The sequence below is a fragment of the Rhopilema esculentum genome, unplaced genomic scaffold, assembly GCF_057945365.1.
Source record: "Rhopilema esculentum isolate cy_ngs unplaced genomic scaffold, ASM5794536v1 HiC_scaffold_23, whole genome shotgun sequence".
NCBI lineage: Eukaryota > Metazoa > Cnidaria > Scyphozoa > Rhizostomeae > Rhizostomatidae > Rhopilema > Rhopilema esculentum.
The window spans coordinates 357,843-377,605 of NW_028300834.1; the positions used below are offsets into that span (position 1 = coordinate 357,843).

At 37.9% G+C, this 19,763-nt stretch overlaps 1 protein-coding gene across 3 annotated transcripts; it reads right to left on the reverse strand.

The window, feature by feature from the left end:
• Nucleotides 1-1,647: 1,647 nt before the first annotated feature.
• On the reverse strand, nucleotides 1,648-15,935 carry LOC148957500 (sodium-dependent neutral amino acid transporter B(0)AT3-like). 3 transcript variants are annotated; one of them, XM_089115194.1, is made up of 11 exons: nucleotides 15,795-15,935; nucleotides 15,115-15,446; nucleotides 10,181-10,442; nucleotides 9,595-9,811; nucleotides 8,733-8,843; nucleotides 8,112-8,320; nucleotides 7,212-7,398; nucleotides 6,114-6,315; nucleotides 5,627-5,786; nucleotides 5,163-5,325; nucleotides 1,648-3,695 (listed from the first exon to the last, which is right to left on the reverse strand). In XM_089115194.1, the coding sequence occupies exons 2-11, from the start codon at nucleotides 15,407-15,409 to the stop codon at nucleotides 3,540-3,542; spliced, it is 1,962 nt and encodes a 653-aa protein (XP_088971320.1). In that variant the 5' UTR covers nucleotides 15,410-15,446; nucleotides 15,795-15,935; the 3' UTR covers nucleotides 1,648-3,539. The 3 variants fall into 3 exon arrangements, with proteins under 3 accessions (XP_088971320.1, XP_088971319.1, XP_088971318.1); XM_089115193.1 differs by having other exon boundaries at nucleotides 15,783-15,926; XM_089115192.1 differs by having other exon boundaries at nucleotides 15,660-15,868.
• Between the last annotated feature and the right edge of the window lie 3,828 nt (nucleotides 15,936-19,763).

Consider the following 19,763-nt stretch of genomic DNA (forward strand, 5'->3'; position numbering starts at 1 on the left):
TTTTAAAAACTCTTCTGCGTGCAAAGCTGCAGGTATTGCTAAAATTGCAAGAGTTTTCATACCAAAATATCATAACATCAATCAGACCTTCAACTGTCCAAGCAATGGCGGGTGACATGACGGATAGTTTATTTGATGTACAAAAAAATACGACAATTCTTTGTGCATTACACGATGTTATCGGAATAGTTATCAAGTTAAAGTAGTCGAATATTTGCTCTTCGAATAATACAGGCTTAGGGCTTAGGTGTAGCTGTGACAAGCCTTGCAGAGTGGTAGGAGACTAAAAAGAATTTGTCTGAGACAGGGGCACTTACTAATTACCAATACTAGAGAAAAATATTTTTCTTGAGAATTACAATAAGATATGATGGTCCCTAAATGATTTGCGCAATATTTCCTGAAATTTATGCCTGATTTGCCGTGGTCCAACACCAAATCGATATTGTAATGTTTCTATAGATGTACTCTGTTAGCCCCTAAGATGATAGTATCATAATCTCCATAAAAACTTGTTTCTTTGCCACTCCCCTTTCATCGGTACTTCTCACACGTTCACTCCCCGTAGCATGTCTTATGGGGAAAATGCTGGCCTAAGTCACTCTGACTTGCCAATTATTATGTCCAAGATGTTCGTGTAATTAAACGGCTTGAAAGGCCACAATCTCAAACATAATCTGGATGTTCTACCTATGTTGCAGAACCCGTTTCCAACTATAACGATTTCAAACAATGGCCGAAGCTTAACTCGAATGCTTTTTCTTCAACGCGTGCGACTCTCAAAACTCTTACTCGTTCTTCTCTTGATCACGTGATCTTACGTCAACGGTAACAAAACGCTATTTTCTACATGTCTCATGTTTCTGGAACTCTATTGCAATCAACTTAAACTAGTATTTCAGCATCATTTCGACATTCGGCAGCCGTTTTCTATCAACTTCAACTTTAACTAGTATTTCAGCATCATTCCTACACTCTTAGTGCTGCCGTCTCTGATATGATCTTTGAAAATGGTCGGCTCTTCTCTGCTTTACTTTTAGGGTCTTCATCTTACATATAATGCCCTTTAAAATTTTTATTCCCGCGCTAGAAATGAACAAAATATACACAAATTAATTGAATTAACTTGCTGAATGCATAAGCATATTACCTAAACGTTACATCGGTTTAAGAATTATCTTTGAATATCTGTTAATTCAAGCGGTTAATGATATCTGAAAATTTTTGGAGTGGCCCGTATTTCAAGAACAGCCCTCTTGTATTTGAAGTGCAGCATAAGGTGACGAGCCTTCTAGTTGCCTTGGTAACATTGCTTTTGCTATTATTTGCCTCGTTTTTCTTATGTTTCTCAGTTTGAATTTATCAGACTTTGAGTTTCCTACATCTGAATTTATCAGACATATTACTTTGAGTAATATGTGGACCTTGTTTCGAAGAAATTCGAGGAGGGAATTACCCCCCCCCCCCATACCCCCTAGCCAGCGCCATATAAAGGTCTCAACATGACACTTTTTTGAGTATCGTTACGCATGGCAAGTTACAAATCTCATCATCAATTCAATAAAATCAAACTCTTAATAAACTTGCCTGCATTCGGGGTTCACCATGATCGTTGTTAATAATACTAGGCACAAAGTAACAAGATCATGAAGATAACAGTTTTTTGCTTGAATACATATTCCAATCTACTCTAAGACAATCAATATTCCCCGTACAATAGAAGTGGAAGTAAACACAAGATGCAAGCAAAAAACATTGCTGAATACAATAAAGAACGTTACAAGAAAATGCGTTTTAAATAAAACAAAGAATACAACAACTTTGACAGTACGGTAAAGAACAGTCTCACAAGTTGTAAGGATAAATAAAACCATACTGAAATACAAGTAACACACACATTTATATACAGGTTTTTGAGTTATTTCACAAATGTTTTAATCGATCAACATTAGCTAGTTAGCTGATGTTTTGTAATTTTCGAAGTATTTTCGAAATTATTGAGATACCGGTACACACTGTGGTTTCTGGGGGATTAGTTCACCAACGAGAGGTGAATGAAATGCGGCGGGAAACCTACACCACTGGGATTAATAGAAAGGTATTTGTAACACTTTAAGGCAATGAGTCAATGGAAGTGATAAGGTATTCCGAGCCAATGGTAGATGAAGCCGACGTAGGGCAACAGCGAGGAATGGAGATGAGTAGTAACATAACGCCAATATGTATGCTGGTCCGACGTCGAAGGAGTTTTACCCATGAACTGAAAAACTCTCAGTTATGCATACCTCCTTGCCTGCTAAAATAGCTTAGCGGAGAATATTTCATACTGCAGATTTACATAAGATAACAAGAGGGTGAAACATTCACAGACTAAAGGACAATAATCTAGAAAAGTACCTTGTTGTTCTCAACAGTCTACATTGCGCATTTTCTACAAATAGATTTATAAATACTACGATACATATAATACGCACGCAAGTAGATTCTGGGAATATCACGACGACAAGATTGATATAGATTCAAATAACACCATAGATATATCCGAGGTACATAATAAAAAGGGGGTATCTTAAAAGCCTTCGCACGTCACTTATATCAATAGAATGACTGCATATCACCTTCAGACAGGATTCAGTACAGTGGTAAAGATAGGCCTGTTGGGGTTGAAAGCTATATGGCAAAACTTGGGTTGATTCAAGAGCAGTTGGTTGTAACGAGAACGGAATGCGGTCCAGAGATTATGGCTAAATAACCCCTTATGCCAGAGCAAGATTTACTCTATCTACGTACAGGAACAACGGCGAAATTGGAAAAGCCTGGCCATTTAAAGAGAAATCGATTTAATACATTATAAGCAAATAGAATATACGATGGCGAAAACCCCATTAATGACGAAAATAAATAAATTAATGGAAAGCAAGTTAAAGTAATAAATATAAAGTAAGATCCACGCAAAACATACTCAAATATTGAAATGTAGCTCAGCTATGTAACTCAAGAAGAAACATATTTGCCCCTTTTTACTAAAATGCAGAGGGGGATGTATGCGGCCTAATGTTAGGTAAGGTCTTGTGTAGAAGCAAGGTAGACCCTGCAATGAAAGGCCAAGAAATAGATACTGCACAATAGCCCGGAGCTATTTCCTAGTATTTTTATGAAATAAAACAAGAACTCAACACCACTAATGTTTATTTTGTGGTAAGACTCTTTTCGAAATTCGTTAGCATCAAGAATGGGACAGTTGGAGGAAATCAATAATCTAACTTTCCGGGATGTAACGTTGCACATGGTATTTATACGAATAGCGGATTGTCACATCTAAACCCGAACTGCCACTATGATTAGAAGACAACAGCTTTAAAAATAATTTATAAAATCCATTCAGAAGGATAGTTTGCAGTGGCAGTAGGCTTTTTAAAAATTGACTCTCTTGTACATTAACTGATTCCGCTCTCTTTGATGTTGAAAACGGCAAACTTCGAAATGTTTCTAGAACCACAACAATATCAAATTTGAAATTAACTACAACTACTTTGTATTCAAACACCGATTGGAACGCTGATTTCATCTCTCTGCCGAACTTTTTGAATGAAATAGTAGCAACCAAAGCCAGGAGTGAAAAAAATGGGAAAGAGGGTGATAATAACACCAACTGCGATGGCCCATCCAGGGTACGGCACTTTCTCAAGGATCATCTAAAAAGGGAGGCAAGCGAACATAAGAAACTGGTATAAAATCAAACAATTTCGCACCATAAACAGAATAAATGGAAAAACAATTCTTATCTCTATTAACATAGTTGGAGATGGTTTGTAGAATTTAATGATATATACCAAGGTCTACCCTGGGTATCAGAGCCACATCAATTAGGCGCTAATCCGTTTCCCTGTTCCACTTCTTTTTTCCACGATGGAATTCATGTTGCTCTGGTACTCAATGTGATCAAGGTCAAGCATTTGAAAACATGAAAAAACTGCAGAAAACAGTTCACAACCAACTCTGTGTTTCCTAAATGATAAGCTCCTTCAAATCCCCAAATGAAACCCTTCCCAACAAATATTATCCTTTTCTCCAAATAACCCCCTTTTCTCCAAAATAAGCACATTCCTCTGCCAAATACGTACCCCCTTCCACCCAACAAGCCTTAACTAAAACCTGTACTCTGCCCTTCGCCTCGAAATAAGATCACCGTCGAATTATTATAAATATTTATATCGTCGAGATATAAAAAGATTGTTTATATCACTATGACTCAACATGTTGCAGTCATGCAGTCGTTTATATCACGAAACTTGTTCCAGTCAGACAACTCTAGAAAATCACAATTTTGCAGATTTCAGATTGTCTCCTTGCTCCTTTTAAGGTAATAGCGGTTGCTGTGTAGTTTGTTTCTACACAACTTCCCTACCCCGCCCCCACCCCCACCCCTGTAACAGGATTAGTCTCGCTTCCATTAACCATGGTGTATGGACCCGTTCTCGGCGCGATGGCCACATCTGAACAACTCTTGGGTCTTTTTGAAGGTCTTGCAAGTACTATACGAAGGCAAAGAAATTCCAATTGCAAAATTACTCGCACCACTCAGGAATAAATTCAAAGCTTTTAGTAAGCCATCACAGATCTCTCGAAGAAATTGCTTTCCAACAAACTTTACACATCATTATCAAAACCCAGATTGTGCAAAAATCTATAATGGCGACATGTTTCGTATTATTGGTAAAGCCTGATCGCCATTCTATCTAGCTGTTTTGAAATCTATCTACATAGACATGAAAAAACTGCTTTTGTGTAGATAGAACGAGTTCGTTTTCACCTTAAGACTAATTGGGCAACCTCAACAGTCATGTGCGCGTCTCTGATGGTCGTTTCTGATTGGCCTATTTCGACCCACAACTGCCTATTTCGATCCACAACTGAATACATATATATTTCCTAGTGTAGTGTTGTTATCAATGTTCCGACGTTTAATACTCTGAAAAGCGAAAAGCGTAAGTATGTTCTAAAATGTTTGCTTTTTTCAAAGCCATTGTTAAATTTTGTATGTACCACAAAAAGATTGTTTATATCACCATGACTCCCACTGCTTTCGCTGCCAGAATTTACTGGACAGAATAATCCCCCCTTGCCCCTCCCCTCCCCCAAAGAATACTCTAGATTCTTACCTGCACATCGTTCCAGACTTCGTAAGTCAGAGTTCCTTTGGCAGAAGAGACAACCATACCAATAAGGAGAGAAGCGATCACAAGTGGAGAGACAAACCTCCACATAATTTTCCATATAAAATGGGGTCGATTTCCAGTCATAAACTCAATATCGTCACAGAACCTAGTGAGAAAAATTGTTAAATTGTTAAGTTAAATCAAATGAAACATACACTAAAATTTTCCATGCCCATGATAAAAGCATCAGTTTTCGTAGCTTACAATAAATACTCTATTCATCTTTACCTCGATTCTTGGAATCGACTTTTATCTTTTGAATATATAAAAAACTTTTTTGAAAATTAGAGGAAACAAAGTGCTTTTATTAAGCAGCATAAATTGCCTTCTGTAGGCTACAGGTTCTGAAAGAATATGCGGCTGTTTACTAAAGTGATTGATAAATAGTGATTAATGTTTAGCTTCACCTTGGAACACCATAAATCCAGACAATGACAAGTAATTCACACAAGGCAATCACAAGCAATGGAACGTCGATGCTGTACGAGTTGAACAGCTGAAGTATATATTCGCCAGAGTCTTGCATGAAAATTAGACCAAACAGGTAGCTTGGTATGGCAATCGAGACTGTGAAAGAAAAATTCAATATACAAACTGGCTTTGTTGGTTTTCCGGAACTTGTAGCTTAAGGACAGTGCTTCAAAGGAACTAAAACATTTCAAAATACACTAGAGAACAAGCATATGCCTTGAAAAGCGACTTTCGTAATCACAGCTGCTTGGGCAAGAAAACAAACATTCTTGACTAGGTCATAATTTTTTGAGGTCAAAAGGGAGTGTTAGACTTCTTATTATATCTTTAATCCTTAAATGCTGAAAATTTATGATATTGCCCTCAATGATAGCAATAAAACTCTTAAAGATCAAGTTGGTTTACTAGCAAAAAAACACTTACTGATGACGTATTCATTTCTGACGTTCTTAAAGTAAGGCATGTCTTTGATCGAGCTGACTATGCTTTCTAAGTTGCCAAACATACTGCTCAAGCCAAGCGTAACCAACATCATAAAGAAGACAATGGAAAAGAAAGTGGATCCAGGAAGCTGGTTGATAACTTCAGTCATTGTAATGAACGCTAAGCCAGTGCCACCACTGCCCTGTGACGTAAAAAGAATTTCATTCAATCTGAATCCCATTTCATCAAATAGGACAAGTGCTAAAAGAGACTTGAAAAGGATATGAACCATAAAAGACACTCTACTTATGTCGCTATTGCAAGACAACACCCAACCATTAATTGCTTGAAGTCAGCAAGTAGAACGTAAAAATTGACTGGAGACCTTGTCTTTCCTAGGGTCGCCACAGAACCTCAGGTCACATCAAGACCCACTTTTTCTTATTTCGGAGACTGAGACCACCACAGACGTTTTCTTTTTTACGTTAGTACTCTGCATTTTATCCTGGAGTCCTTAGCAAAAGAAGCTGGATCTCAAACATTAGGATTATGCTTGAAACTAATGCTTTCACAGAAAGCTTATTTAAATATGATAAAAACTGAAGAACAAGCACAGTGAGCAATTTTGGTGGCTAAAGCACGCACTATCAAAATCTTATTAATAACTCTCTCCGTTTCAGATTCTATGAGGCTGAAAATATCGTATTTGGGAGGATTTTAAACAGAAGACCACAGAGATGACATTTTGGTTAGCCAAGAAATGTAGCGGCTGTTTTTATAGTCTCAGATCCATCAAGAAAAATGCGTTTTTGAAATCTTCCGTCTTTTCACATCATTCGCATCTATGTTATAACGACATGGAAAACTTTAGAAGATAGACCTATACGGATCCATATTGATCCAGTGAAAGTTTGACATTCGCTACGTCAATCTGTTTTCCTACCCCTTTGAAGGTCCGGCTTAACGGGATTCAAATATCACAAAGCATTAAAATAATCACTTCTGTGAAAATCCACGTTAAGGGGTATTTAAAAAACCAAAAGTAAACCGAAGTTGTATGAGAAGATTATATTCTCCTTAAAAGAGAAATTAACTAACCTCCTTTAAGAATCGATTGACGTCACAAAGTTCGTAAGTATTATCACGAACACCCTTATCATAAATTTCATTCCAGAACTTCGTGTAGCTAGAGTTGCCTTTCATGATAGTTGGGTGCAACTGTTCCATGCGTTTATCAATTTGCGGGTACGTATACTTTTGACAATGCTTGTTCTGATAGTTTGCCCTAGTGGAAGAAAGAAACATCAAGAGTCAATCAATCAAACCAATTGCAAACGGTGTTACTGGGCTTTCAATTGTGAAAAACATCAATTTGAAACGGGAATATTTGCAACGCATCATCACTCAAACAGTCTGAACTAACCAGGATGCATTCGGAACACATAACATTGCCTTTTCAGAAGGAAATTAGCTGCAGGGGAAAGCCTTTGTTTATAAAAAGAGGAGTACGGTAGTCTTTCGTTTAAAACAACGGAAAGTCACTGGGGCTGGAAGAGCCATCGCCCCCAAGCCTTCCTCCAGTATGCTAAAAAGGGCCCTGACTCGTAACATTCAACCTGGCTTCAAATGCATCTCTTGAGGCTCCTTATGTCATTTCTTATTTTGTATCTAGGTTCCAAATACTGAACTCATTTGACGAAGAAACATGAGTACTTTTGACGCCTTAGTTTTTGCTACTTTCATCTGAGTAAAGGCAGACTGGTTTTTTACTTACCGTAAATCCTTTAAGTAGCATTTCCGATTAGTGCCCCCATTTGAATGAGAACCCCCCCCCCCCCCCGAACAAGCACCCCCGCCCCGAACAAGCACCACCCTTCGAGTGACCCCTACCCTTAAGTGTGAATCCGATTTCTGGATATGAAGAATGTGTTGAAAATTATGGCTAAAATTATACATATATATAAACAAATTGTAATTTTTGAGTATTATTGAGCTTACCTGTAGCCTACCATTGAGAACATTGCGATTCCAGCAAAAACTGATGTCCCACAGTTGATGAAACAGATCAAGAAGGTGTCTTTGAGCGTATTTGAATGTGTCGGGTTGTAACTGGCATAAGCAATCAGCCCTCCGTTTGCTAAACTCAGAGAGAAAAGAATTTGGGCAGCAGCCTGAAGCCATACTTGAGGATCCTTGAGCATCGCCCACTACAATCGAATTGGTTGAAATACTCAAATAGCGAAAAGGAGGAAAAAACGGTACATACCAAGAAGTATATTTCATAAACATAGGTGCAGCTCCAACGTACCTCTAATTAAGGGCCTCCGACGACCCCCCCCCCCCCCCCCGACCCGACCAATAGAGCCCTTTTGTAAAATATTATTTCTCCTTGGCGTCTTTACTTTCCAACATGCGGCAGACCACCCCCCCCCCTATAATGTAATCAATTGATGTCAGTTTAGATGACTCTTGTGTACTGAAATACAAAGCATCTTTCTGCAACTGTAAAAATTATACATGAAGCATAGGCGATGAAAGATAGTGAAGTGAATTTTCATAAGAAAAAATTTAACACTTGAGATTAATCAAGCATAGAATAATTAAATTAGATAACGTTACCTCTGGGGTGAATAGATGACGCAGGCCATCTTCGAAGCCTTCCAACATAAACCCACGTATGATGAAGATGAGCAACACAAAATACGGGAAGAGTGCAGTAAAATACACCACCTTTGAAAAGAACACATACATCACATAAAGAGACTGTTTGAGGCATTTATTCGAGGCCCGGCGTTTATATCTGACTGCAAAGTTTATAGAGGTTTAAGAGAAAAAACATTTTTCTGTAATTACTTTTCATAAATTAGTTTTATAGAGGTCATAAAACATAATCACAAAAATAAACTTCCAAGTCTAAATAGAAAATTTCTACGTTTTCATCTTAATCAGATGCGTGAATAACGATCTCATTCTAATATTCTTCTTTATAAAAAAACGCATTTGATGATCTTTTTTGCCAATTTTCAAACAACAAAGTTGATTATTTGTTACAATGCCTTACTAGAAATAAACTCTTTTGAAAAAATCCGAATAAACGCCGGACAACAAATAAATGGGAACAAACTGGGAAGATTTTACCGGCGTTTATTCGAGACTAGCGTTTATTCAAGGCCCGGCGATAATAAGATTAAATCCGGTATTTTTGAGTGCCATTTCATTAAAATAAATGGATCGATATAAATCTTTATATAAAGTGAACATAAATATACCTCGGAGGTTGGTGGGCAAAAAACAAGACTTGTAGAGCATCAATATTGCTCTTTTTCATATAGGAGAATGGGCCCGAAGTTTCACTTTCTTTTGTATTGTAATATCTAAGTTTTCACTGACGGTACAGACAAGAAATTCTACCAGTAGAAAGTGTGTGCAATTTGGAAGGGGATCTGGATTACTGTAAAGGGAGAACAAGGTTGTGCATTACCTTGCCAGTGGATTTGATACCCTTGATCATGCAACCAGTAACAAGAACCCAGGCAGCCAATAATGACAATGACAGCTTCCAGTTCAGACCAGATCTTTGGTTGATGTTCTTCGCAATATCAAGCGACACGTGATACCAGTAGTAGGCCGTTGAACCTGCTTTATCGCACTTCTCTAGAGGCTTTGTTATCGTTTGGTTGCCACTGATACGGCTCGTTCTGGAAAGTATCAAGTCACTATTGTAAATTACCGGTACGTTACTTGACAAACAGAAAATTAGATAAGGCATAAGTAACGATAAAATTAGGAAAGAAATTGGGTAATAATTGGGTTAGACCTTCAAAGACCCGGATTTCACCATGATTCATACCGGAACTTCATAAGGACCCGGAACTTCGTTAATATTTGACCTTTGCTGTCATACACGGAACGAAAGTTTGACATTTTCTGGGTCACCATTTCACTGGTTGTTAATCACAAATAATGTATCCACTGACCAATAATAAAAATATTGTGTTTCAATTTTTCTTCTCACCACAAACATTTGAAAAAGAGGCAAAATACAGTCAAAATACTGAAGTACGTACGTAGGGCAGGATGACCACGGTAGTGGATACTGGAACGAGGCAAAAAGATAGTAGAGACACCAGGCAATAACGACATTGTATGTGCATGCCATGAAGAACACGGTAAACACCGAAGTAAACCCGAGCCCGCTTGAATACTTAGATACTTTTGACCAAAGTGGCACAGGCCCGAGGTGATGTCTTTGACCAATGCTCAGCTCCAAGTAAAACAACGGTAATCCTTCGATGAATAACATGATGCAGTACGGTATGAGGAATGCCCCTGTAACATAAATATTGCCTTTAATATGACAACTGAGAACACAATGGGTGTTACAGGACAATCAGAGGATAGTTCTAATGAAAGGAATACCCCTGCAATCAGCAGCGTATAAATGAATACCTCTGAATACCTTCCAGGTTTTCGAGGGTCATGAAGAGTAAATCTAATGAAAATTATGCTCCTGTATTGGCTAATTACAGGCAATTTTACCATCCAACTAGCGATTTTTGGGAACAATCTGTTCATAGCTCGGGGAAGGAATCATAGCCCCTACACCCTCCCACGGGATACGCCCCTGCCTGCGAAAGAAAGATACCTTTAGTTAGAAAAATGACAACACATTGAAAATAGAGAGAATGTGTTAAAAGTAAAGAAAAGAGAACACATTCTTGATGAAACACTGCCCTATATTTTATCATAGAGCACTGGAACTCTCTCTGCAACTGGTACATTTGTTCGGATCAAGGAAGGGTTTTTTTATCGTGTTCATTGCTTCGAATTTTAAATTTCTATGAAACAATTATAAAACATAGAAAACACAAAACTGCTTCATGGTTTGATGTGGTTACATATAGTTTTTTGTCTATGCACTCTCAAAATGGAATTCTACATGTTATTTGTAATTAAACAGTTTCTCTCAAAAGAACACATAACAACGCCGGTCACGTGACTATCAATCAACGAGAGCAGGTACACGTAAACGGGTGTACAAGGTGCTAAACAGGAAAGAATCAACATTATAAGGCACTGCACAAAAGATTATCGCTGGACTGGATCGAAGATCAAGAATACCTGCAACTCTGCCTGCCACGTGGCCACCGATTCATTTGAAGTGAATGAATGAACGCATCAAATGAATGAATCTCACTCAATGGCTGACTGGTTAACCATGAGATTCGATTCGCCAATCAAGTAGTCCCCTATGCAGGCAGATATATTTGCTTCGCTTTGTTTTTAAATTAAAAAAGGACGAGCATCGATCTCCCGATGCGATAATCCGTTTTAAAAAGCCCGGGGAAGCACCATATAAAGCCCCCCTTACCGCGAGAGTCGCGTGTGAGAATTTGAAACAGGCTGGTTAAACATACCTGCAAACATTTTGCAATGAAGATGTAAGAGCAAGAAATGGGCTCAATGAACTTTGCATCCTGAAGTAAAGGGGCCTGCTTCCGCCACTAGCTTTACTTTTCTCTTTAGTAACAAAATTCCCTACATAGGTTTGGATAAACACTTATTTTATGCAACAGACGTCTTTAAAACAACCAGGGGTCCTGCAGTGACTAACGCTAAGCCTCCTTAAGTTCTTTTCAAAACAACCCCAGTTTCCTAATTCCAGTTGTGATTAGCTTGGTCTTTTTTATGTAAGGTTGGATCCCTGCGTCTTTATTACCCAGGAAGATATCCTGAAAACACTGGAAAGCCATGATCACCTCTCTAACGGGTGAGGTCAGAGCAGTTGCAAGATTTCTAGAAACACCTTGTGCTGTGGAGATATCTCATGGAGAAAATAAATGCTGCTTATATGTGGACTTCGTAGAGCTCCAAAGTGTCCAGACTTAGAGGAAATACCTCTTATTAGGGATATATGCTCTCAAATCTTTCTATATCCGCTCTTTGCTGACTTATTCCTGTTTTGTAAACTGGTTACAGCTGGCCAAGAGTAGGCAGTCAATCCTTAAGCAAATCAACCTGTAGATATGCTGAAGACTGCGAAACATGGGTGTTCCTTCATATGTAGCACAGCGATTTAATACTTCAAGCTGCTGTGTGCAACGCCTACGCCCAAAACATTGCAAGCAAAACAGGGATAATTTCAAGGCATCAACTATTTCAGTTTTCAAATAAAACTTCTATTCTTTCCTTGAAACCACTAATAAATTATTTAGAAAATACGTAAGGAGCATGATGTGACCTTGATGTTGCTTCTTTATGGTTTGCCTGTCATTACAACTTTTGTCATGCGTTGATCATAATGATTTCGTTGGCATTCTGATAACAACGAATGGGGTATCTATCTATTAAAGAGTGGCGTTAATTCTATCTAGCATATGATTTTCTCTTTGGGGTGGCGAGCATGAATCTGCGAAGGAGGTTCCAAGTTTGAGCATTTTCTTTGAGTCCCCTATGGATTTGTGACAAAGTGTGAGGCATGGGACTATCGGTGGAACCAAAATATAGAATTGTGCCTTTAACAAAACCTCAGGAGTATACATCCCTGCTAGTGGAGTATAAAGTTGAGTTATATTGATGGCAAAAGACCAAGAAGGCGTTTAAACAATCAGAGCCGTTGCAACTGGGGGGAAGTGGAGTTGTCGCCCTCCTGTGAGGCCATTAGCCAGTTAGCATATTTGCGATACATTTCCACTCTAAGTTTTAAATCCTAATAATATGAGGCTTTATCCGATAGGCAAACATGTTTACACAAGACCAGTTTTTAATGAAAAAGGAACTAGCTTTAAGTATATTGAAAAATGTTTGCTTTTTTTCAAAGCCATTTTCAAATTTTGTACCCCAAAAAAGTGTTCACACACTAAATTGCTCCCAATCGTTCTATACTTATTGTCAGGGGTGTAGAGCCAGGGGGCTCAGAGGGCAGTTAATGCCCAAAAGGAACCTTTCTACTTCTTGCTATTGTTTCTTGAGAAAATTTTGTGAGCCCAAACCCTTCTTTTTTATAGATTCTTATTTTTTGCATAGCTAAGTGGGGGTGTTTTATTATTTGACTTAATCACTCTTTCTTGTACTGTTACTATATGACGAATTAGAAGTAGACGTCTCTTTGCCAAGCACCGTATGCCGGGGCGAAAAATTAGCCATTACTGATTAATGCGTTTTTGTTGTTGTTCACTCTCGTAGCGTTGCGGTGTTTCTTACTTGCGTCCGTCATCGGAGTCCGTCGAGCAGCCTGCTAAGGTGGCCTTTTCTTTATTTACATACACATAGACCTATTTAGCTGTATTTCCAGCTATACCAAAGCTGTTAATTTCAGCTTTTATCCCTCGATTATTCAAAGCTGATTGTGTCCCAGTCAACCAAAAAGCCACACCTTAAACCACACCCTTTCCTTTGGTAACAATGTAGTAAGCTACAGTGGCCGATTTTTTACTTTGTTATGGTCTTGCGAAGAGCACCTGAGAGTGAAAGGCTACACTGCTTACGTAGCTAAGCTCTGCAAGCTAACTAGGGACAAGCATTCGGTCAAAAAGGCACAGAATACACGATCAATTACCGCGTCAATGGTAAGCTTATATAAAAGAAATCGAAATATGATCTTCCCTTAAAAGTTGGGAACAGTTCTTTCTTGATCATGCAATTGCATAAAGCCCCACGTTGCTATACATAAGGAACTTTTTTGCTAGCACCATTGCACATATAGCATAAATGTTATGAGGGCTATCACCGTCAGAATCAAATATAGCATGATTGTACACGCCTACGTTGGAAGAGGCCTGTTTCTGAGTGACGAATGAGCAAACAACGCATTTAATCACGTGTACAAACAAACGTTGGCTAACTCAGGGTGGGAAAATGAAAAAAGGAAAAGTAATCTGGGAAAAAGCAGACGCAAAAACATTTACGATAACCTGAGAACCCTTTAGGATTTTTGCATAAAATTTCAGGGCTTTTTAAACTTTAGTTGGTCGAAGCATCGAAAAAATCGAAAAAGAAAAAAGCTGACGATGGTTATCCAGCAGTATAAAGGTAGCCTTTCCAATAACCTGCCTTGGTATTTTCAAATGAAAAAGGGAAAAAGAATCCAGTCGACTTTCCCAGGCGATATTTTTCTTGTATTACATCCTTTTGGCAGACCATGGGAAAATGGAGTGGGTTCTCTATGAAACGCCCCGTGAAACTGTTGGCTACAGCGATAGACTTCGGGGTACATTCACAGAATTAATCTACCGGTTACCTCTCAGGTAAGCAATCGTAACACGTCCGGCTTAATATACTCGTATGAGAATGCAACTGAAAAAGTTTCATGGTACTTAAACACAGTTTACAGAATTAACAAATTGTTATAGGTATTAAAATAAAATAGCCGGATTAGAAGCATAAGAGCTTGCACATGCACATCACAACCAAATTCAGTGACAGCGTTGAAGATCTATTCGCTAAATCCTTATCAATTGGCTCAAGCTTCAGAATTACGGATGGAATTACAACAAACTCTTTAAAAATATGACGATTTATGCCAAATTTTGTTGGGGATAACACGGTAAAAACTAAAACTAAAAGACTTTCTCTAATATAAGTCTTCGATTGAAGAAAATAATTCGAATTCAATGCAAAACTTAGCGAGGGAGTTATTATTCTATCTTTAGAGCAAAGAAACATTGACGTTGCAGTAGAGGATGTTCGCACACAATTATAACCAAGAAAATGAAAGAGGAAGTTGTCGGCTTATTGGAAAGTGATCACCGTATTACCTCTTCTATTAAACGGGTTTCCTTGCTTACTTGTTAAGGCAAAGTTGAAGGCTGCTACGGTAGGATGTAAGTTCAATTTCCCATAAATACGATAAATTATTTAACAAAAGAAATTGTAACAATCAATTGCCTTCAGAAATAAATAATAAATTATGGCTTCAATACAATCGCAGAAATATAAGAAAGATTTTACTCGGTTTTAAAAATTTGAAGCAAGCACGAAGAGATAAGACAGAGTAACTTACCACCACCGTTTTTTTGCGCAAGCCATGGAAACCTCCATACATTTCCCAATCCGACAGCGTAACCAACACATGCAAGAAGGAACTCAGTCTTGTTGGACCATGTATCTCTTGATTTCACAGGTTTTTCGTCATCATCCTCACCTTGTTTCAAACTGAGCAAGCATCTCTCTGTCGTCCTTGATAAACTATCAATATCGCCGATCAACTTCATCTCGACATCCTCGGGATCGTCATCATTTTCATCATCTTGATCGAAATCTGGGTCTTTGGGTACGGGATCTTTGGCAACAGTCATTTTACAATCTTTCCACAGATCCGGGCAACAAACAGGCCTAAGTAAAGAAATTCAACTTCATAATACCTGCTTAATGAAAACACACGTTGGCCGAGCATGGCAATGACCTTTCAATTTCGGCTTTGCAAATACATTCATAAAATCATTGGAATTAAAAGAAAAACAATACGAATTTAAAGTTTACTGAATTTTATTGTCTTAAACTATGCTCTAACGTTAGCAACGCCGAAACGGGTTTGGATTCACTCACAAATTACAAATGGAGATGTTATAAACAAAGGCCAATTTCCAAGTCACATCAAAACCACAATGAGTTTGTCACCCATAGATTCCTTTAGATTCGGAAGAACGATATTGTGGTAATAGTAATTACTCTTCAGCTAACTTCAGCAAGGACCGGCAGATTGGAACGGCTGACTTCACGCTTCTCGATCACTCTCTTTTCCTTCAACTCTCAAGCATGCGACTTTGTTGTTATCACGTGACTTGACAACCTGCTTGCTAAGAAGCTGTTCAAACGGACACTTAGCAACATTCTGGTGGTTTGCACACAGCCACAGAATCTTTATACGCACATAATGAAAACCGATCTTTATTAAAAATTATTGCAGGATACGGCCTGTACTATGCAGTCTACATCAATGGATAATAACAGTTCAGCGATACCAATGTACTAACAAATTACAGAGATGGTCGGGTTTCCAAAACATCCATTTCACGATTGGGCAAATCAACCCATTGACCAAGAATGACGTCAGAATACTGTAGGAGCTGCTTTCAGCAATCGAGGCTCTCTTAAAACTAAACAAAGATAAGTCATACAGCTTTTCTACAAAGCTTATTTGGATCTCTATAACTGTGGTAACTCTAACGAGAGGGTCAAATAGATTGAAAAGCCAGCCGTGGCCGAAATTTTTCAACTGAAAAATTGTTTTTCTAAGTAAAAAGTAAAAAGTGAAAGTGAGTTTTAAAAAATGAAGAAAGTATGAGATCGGGGCTTAAACACCATTTTAGAAAAAGCTTATGTATTCTTACCTCAGCGTTCTACTTTTCATGTTATTATGAAATATTTATAGGCACGAAAAAGCTAGTCCCATAAAGAGCGAAGACATGTACTTGAAGAACAGGGGAATTATCAATTACAAAAATTGAGATATGTTACTTAAGGGGAAGTTAACCTCTAGTTAGTGGGTTGATAGAGTGCCAGGCAGGGCCGTCCGAGGGTCAGGGCTATGTCCGAGGGTCAGAGCTAAATAGTACTGAAGAAAAAAGGATTATGGGAAGTAAAGATAAAAACTTTGTTCATTATATTGCAGAATAATGTTTAACAATTACTTTTTCCGTACATTCTTTCGATTTGAAAGATAAAACCTTGTGTTTTAGAAATAACACCAGAGCCATAAGCTTGGTTTCGCGTCGAGAATTTGCGTCACTCGATGGAGCCCTCAGTATCGTATCAAAGCCCGTGGTTAAAAAAACGCACAAACAACGCCTAAAACTGGAAAAACATTACTATCAAGTTACGCTCGAGTGAATTTGATCATGTGATGACACAAAACTGTTTACTATTCTAACTGGAAAGAAAGGAAGCTTGTACAAGCGCATATCCAGCAAGCAAACGGTACCATGTTACGTTTTATGCCAGGCAGATCTAAACTAACTCATGACATACATACAAGGGGGAAAACTGAGGGCATTGGGAAAAACATCTCCTTTTTCTTAAACCTTTATTAACAACATTCAAAATGGAACACTTAAAATGATGGCAATCCCAAGTTGGGAATGGGGGCAATAGGGGGAGCCTCCAAAAATTACCAACCCATGTTGTATTCCCTTTTTGAAAGAAATGAATTTATGGCAACAGAAATTTTGCTCCTCTCTTGACACCCTCTCCCCCTAATGCGAATATTGAACTGTAAACACTGAAGTGTATGGTTCACCCAGTATAATCATTATACATCAAAGTTAAATAAATGCTTAAAATTGAACAAAAGCTAATCATGGGGTGTCCCCCTTCTTCAAACTTATTTGAGGAAAATACCAGCATTTAAATGTCAGGCCATATCTATTGAGGAGACATTGGTTTCAATGGGAACTTGTCTTGCTGGGAACTGGATCCCATTGTTATTGTAAAATGCATCCTGCTTGCTGCTTTTAAATTACTCCTGGTAATATCTCTTGTCTGAAAATCTAGAAAATTTGGACAAAAAAGTCAACAGAATAGTTTTTTTTGAAAATATTAGATAATTCAGACTTCAATGCTTCCTGTGGCCTGTGACCATTGCTTGGTTCAGATTTTCACAATATGGCAGCTTTTCTACCATAGCAACAGAAACAGTGGATTTGCAAGGCTGGATTTTGATGAAAAATACAGTCAGAAAAAATTAATTTAAAACCACCAAGAACCTGCTAGTAGGGATCATAAATTTTTAATTCATTTGTTGATGCCCATTGACCCACAACAGGAAAAAGTGTTGTTTATCCTCACACTAGCCTTGCACTTATAAGGCACAGCTACACTTCCTTCTAAGAATGGTGGACATGGCAGTACAGTGTCAGACCCACTGCTTAGCTAATCAATAGAGATGAAAACCAGCATGCCAGAAAGGTCTTCCAAGATAGACTGCCAGTCTTGGCCAGAACCTGCTCCAGCAACCTTGAAAGGATTCTTATAACAATAGTGCTGAAGTCATTCCATAAGCACAGCCAAAGAACAAAACATAGCAGAGAACAAAACTCTTTGCCTTATCGGTTAAGATTATTTAAGTGACTATTCCTGAAAAATTTCAGGGAACTTGTCAAAGGGGAACAAGACAATTTTTTTGAAACTAGAAAAAAATAAATGTGGATGCTTTTGAAAGTTTTGAGCCAAGGTTCTATAACAAAATAAATCTATTAAATTTTTAACATAGTTACAATTTTATGGTAATAGACAGATTTTTTGTATTTTTTAGGTACAAGAATCAATGTGAAGAAAATTTTATCAATGTGAAACAATCCTTTAAACAAGTGCCCTCATGAACAAGATCAAGAATTAAAATAAGTGCTATTTGGTCATATATAAAGGCACTCTCTTAATTATTCCTTCAAGATTTCTCAAGATCATCATTCCTCCTTCCAGCACCCCTGTTGAAGAAATGAGAGGGTTGGAACAAAATTTTGAAATTGAAAATTTCTTGCAATCACTTTCAACTATATACAATTTTGGAAAAGGTAGCCTCCCCTTTTATTTTACCTGTTTATTACATTTCAGACTTGGCCATGACATACCCACACAACACCACCCAACCCTACCCCCAACCCTACCCCCAACATTTTAAGTCAACCTCCTTTATTCCTGATCTCAAAGTTGGTGTTCTAATGTAAAAAATTACAGCAGAGGGGGGGGGGGCTATTCCACAAAGAGAGGGCAGAGAGGGGCTTGATTTGATTATTACAGTACCTGCCTGGTAATTATTGCCATTGATTTATTTTGGGAACAGAAACAACAGGTCATCAACATATTAATTAGATTAGTGAGCAGTTGATCACCTTTCAGGTTAATGAAAATGAATGCAAAAGTGCCCTTTTAATGTTTCCTTTACCGAACAGCGGAATGAATAGAGTACATATCTTGAAGTAATTTCTACTATCTTAAGGCTCACTGCCATACGTGACGCTGGTAAACCAAAAAAAAATCAATGACGCAGACAATGGTATCGGAAACCGCCATGTCTAAGACAAATTCAATGCGTTTTGACCAGCTCATTAAACTACGTGGTTGAATTTTGACTCATGAATTAACAATGTTTAGCCTTTCACGTAACAAAAATGTTGATTGTTGTGAGATAGGTGTTGTACTAGGTCTCTACCATTTGCCCAAATCGGCCTTTACAAAACATGAATGAAAGTTTAATTTACGAGACAACACTTGTACCGTATGTGAAATTTATAAGAATGCTTTCTTTTTATGTCCGTGTAACACAATACTGGATTTAGCTCATTGAAATGCATCGTTCTGAAATTAAATCGCCTCTAGCATGTTGATGTTCAGGGCGACTTTGTTTGTAGATGCATTGTCGCCGCTTGAAACGTTCAACAAGAATGGGATTACAGAGCTTTATTCCTCGGGTGGCTGAAGGCATAGTTAATGTCACATTTCATCGTACTGATACTGTTTTTAAAAGACTTTTTGAAGGCATACAGCTTGAAAGATCTAAGGAATTACTTCTGTGTGTCAATTCTGTATTACTTCAGCAAAATTAACCTTTAATTTTTTAAACGCATTATTTTGTAACTTTATTTTAACTCAATCAAACTTCCTTCATCTTTTGATACAATTTGCATAATCTAATGCTGCGAATATATATAAAAA

What these genes read in the sequence shown, in the direction of transcription:
- LOC148957500 (XM_089115194.1), bottom strand. Translation starts at nt 15,409, where the DNA reads ATGACTGTTGCCAAAGATCCCGTACCCAAAGACCCAGATTTCGATCAA. An exon ending in GTCATCTATTCACCCCAGAG is followed by an intron (nt 8,321 to 8,732) that starts GTAACGTTATCT and finishes ATTCGATTGTAG; the next exon opens with TGGGCGATGCTCAAGGATCC. An exon ending in AAGTCTGGAACGATGTGCAG is followed by an intron (nt 3,696 to 5,162) that starts GTAAGAATCTAG and finishes CTCCCTTTTTAG; the next exon opens with ATGATCCTTGAGAAAGTGCC.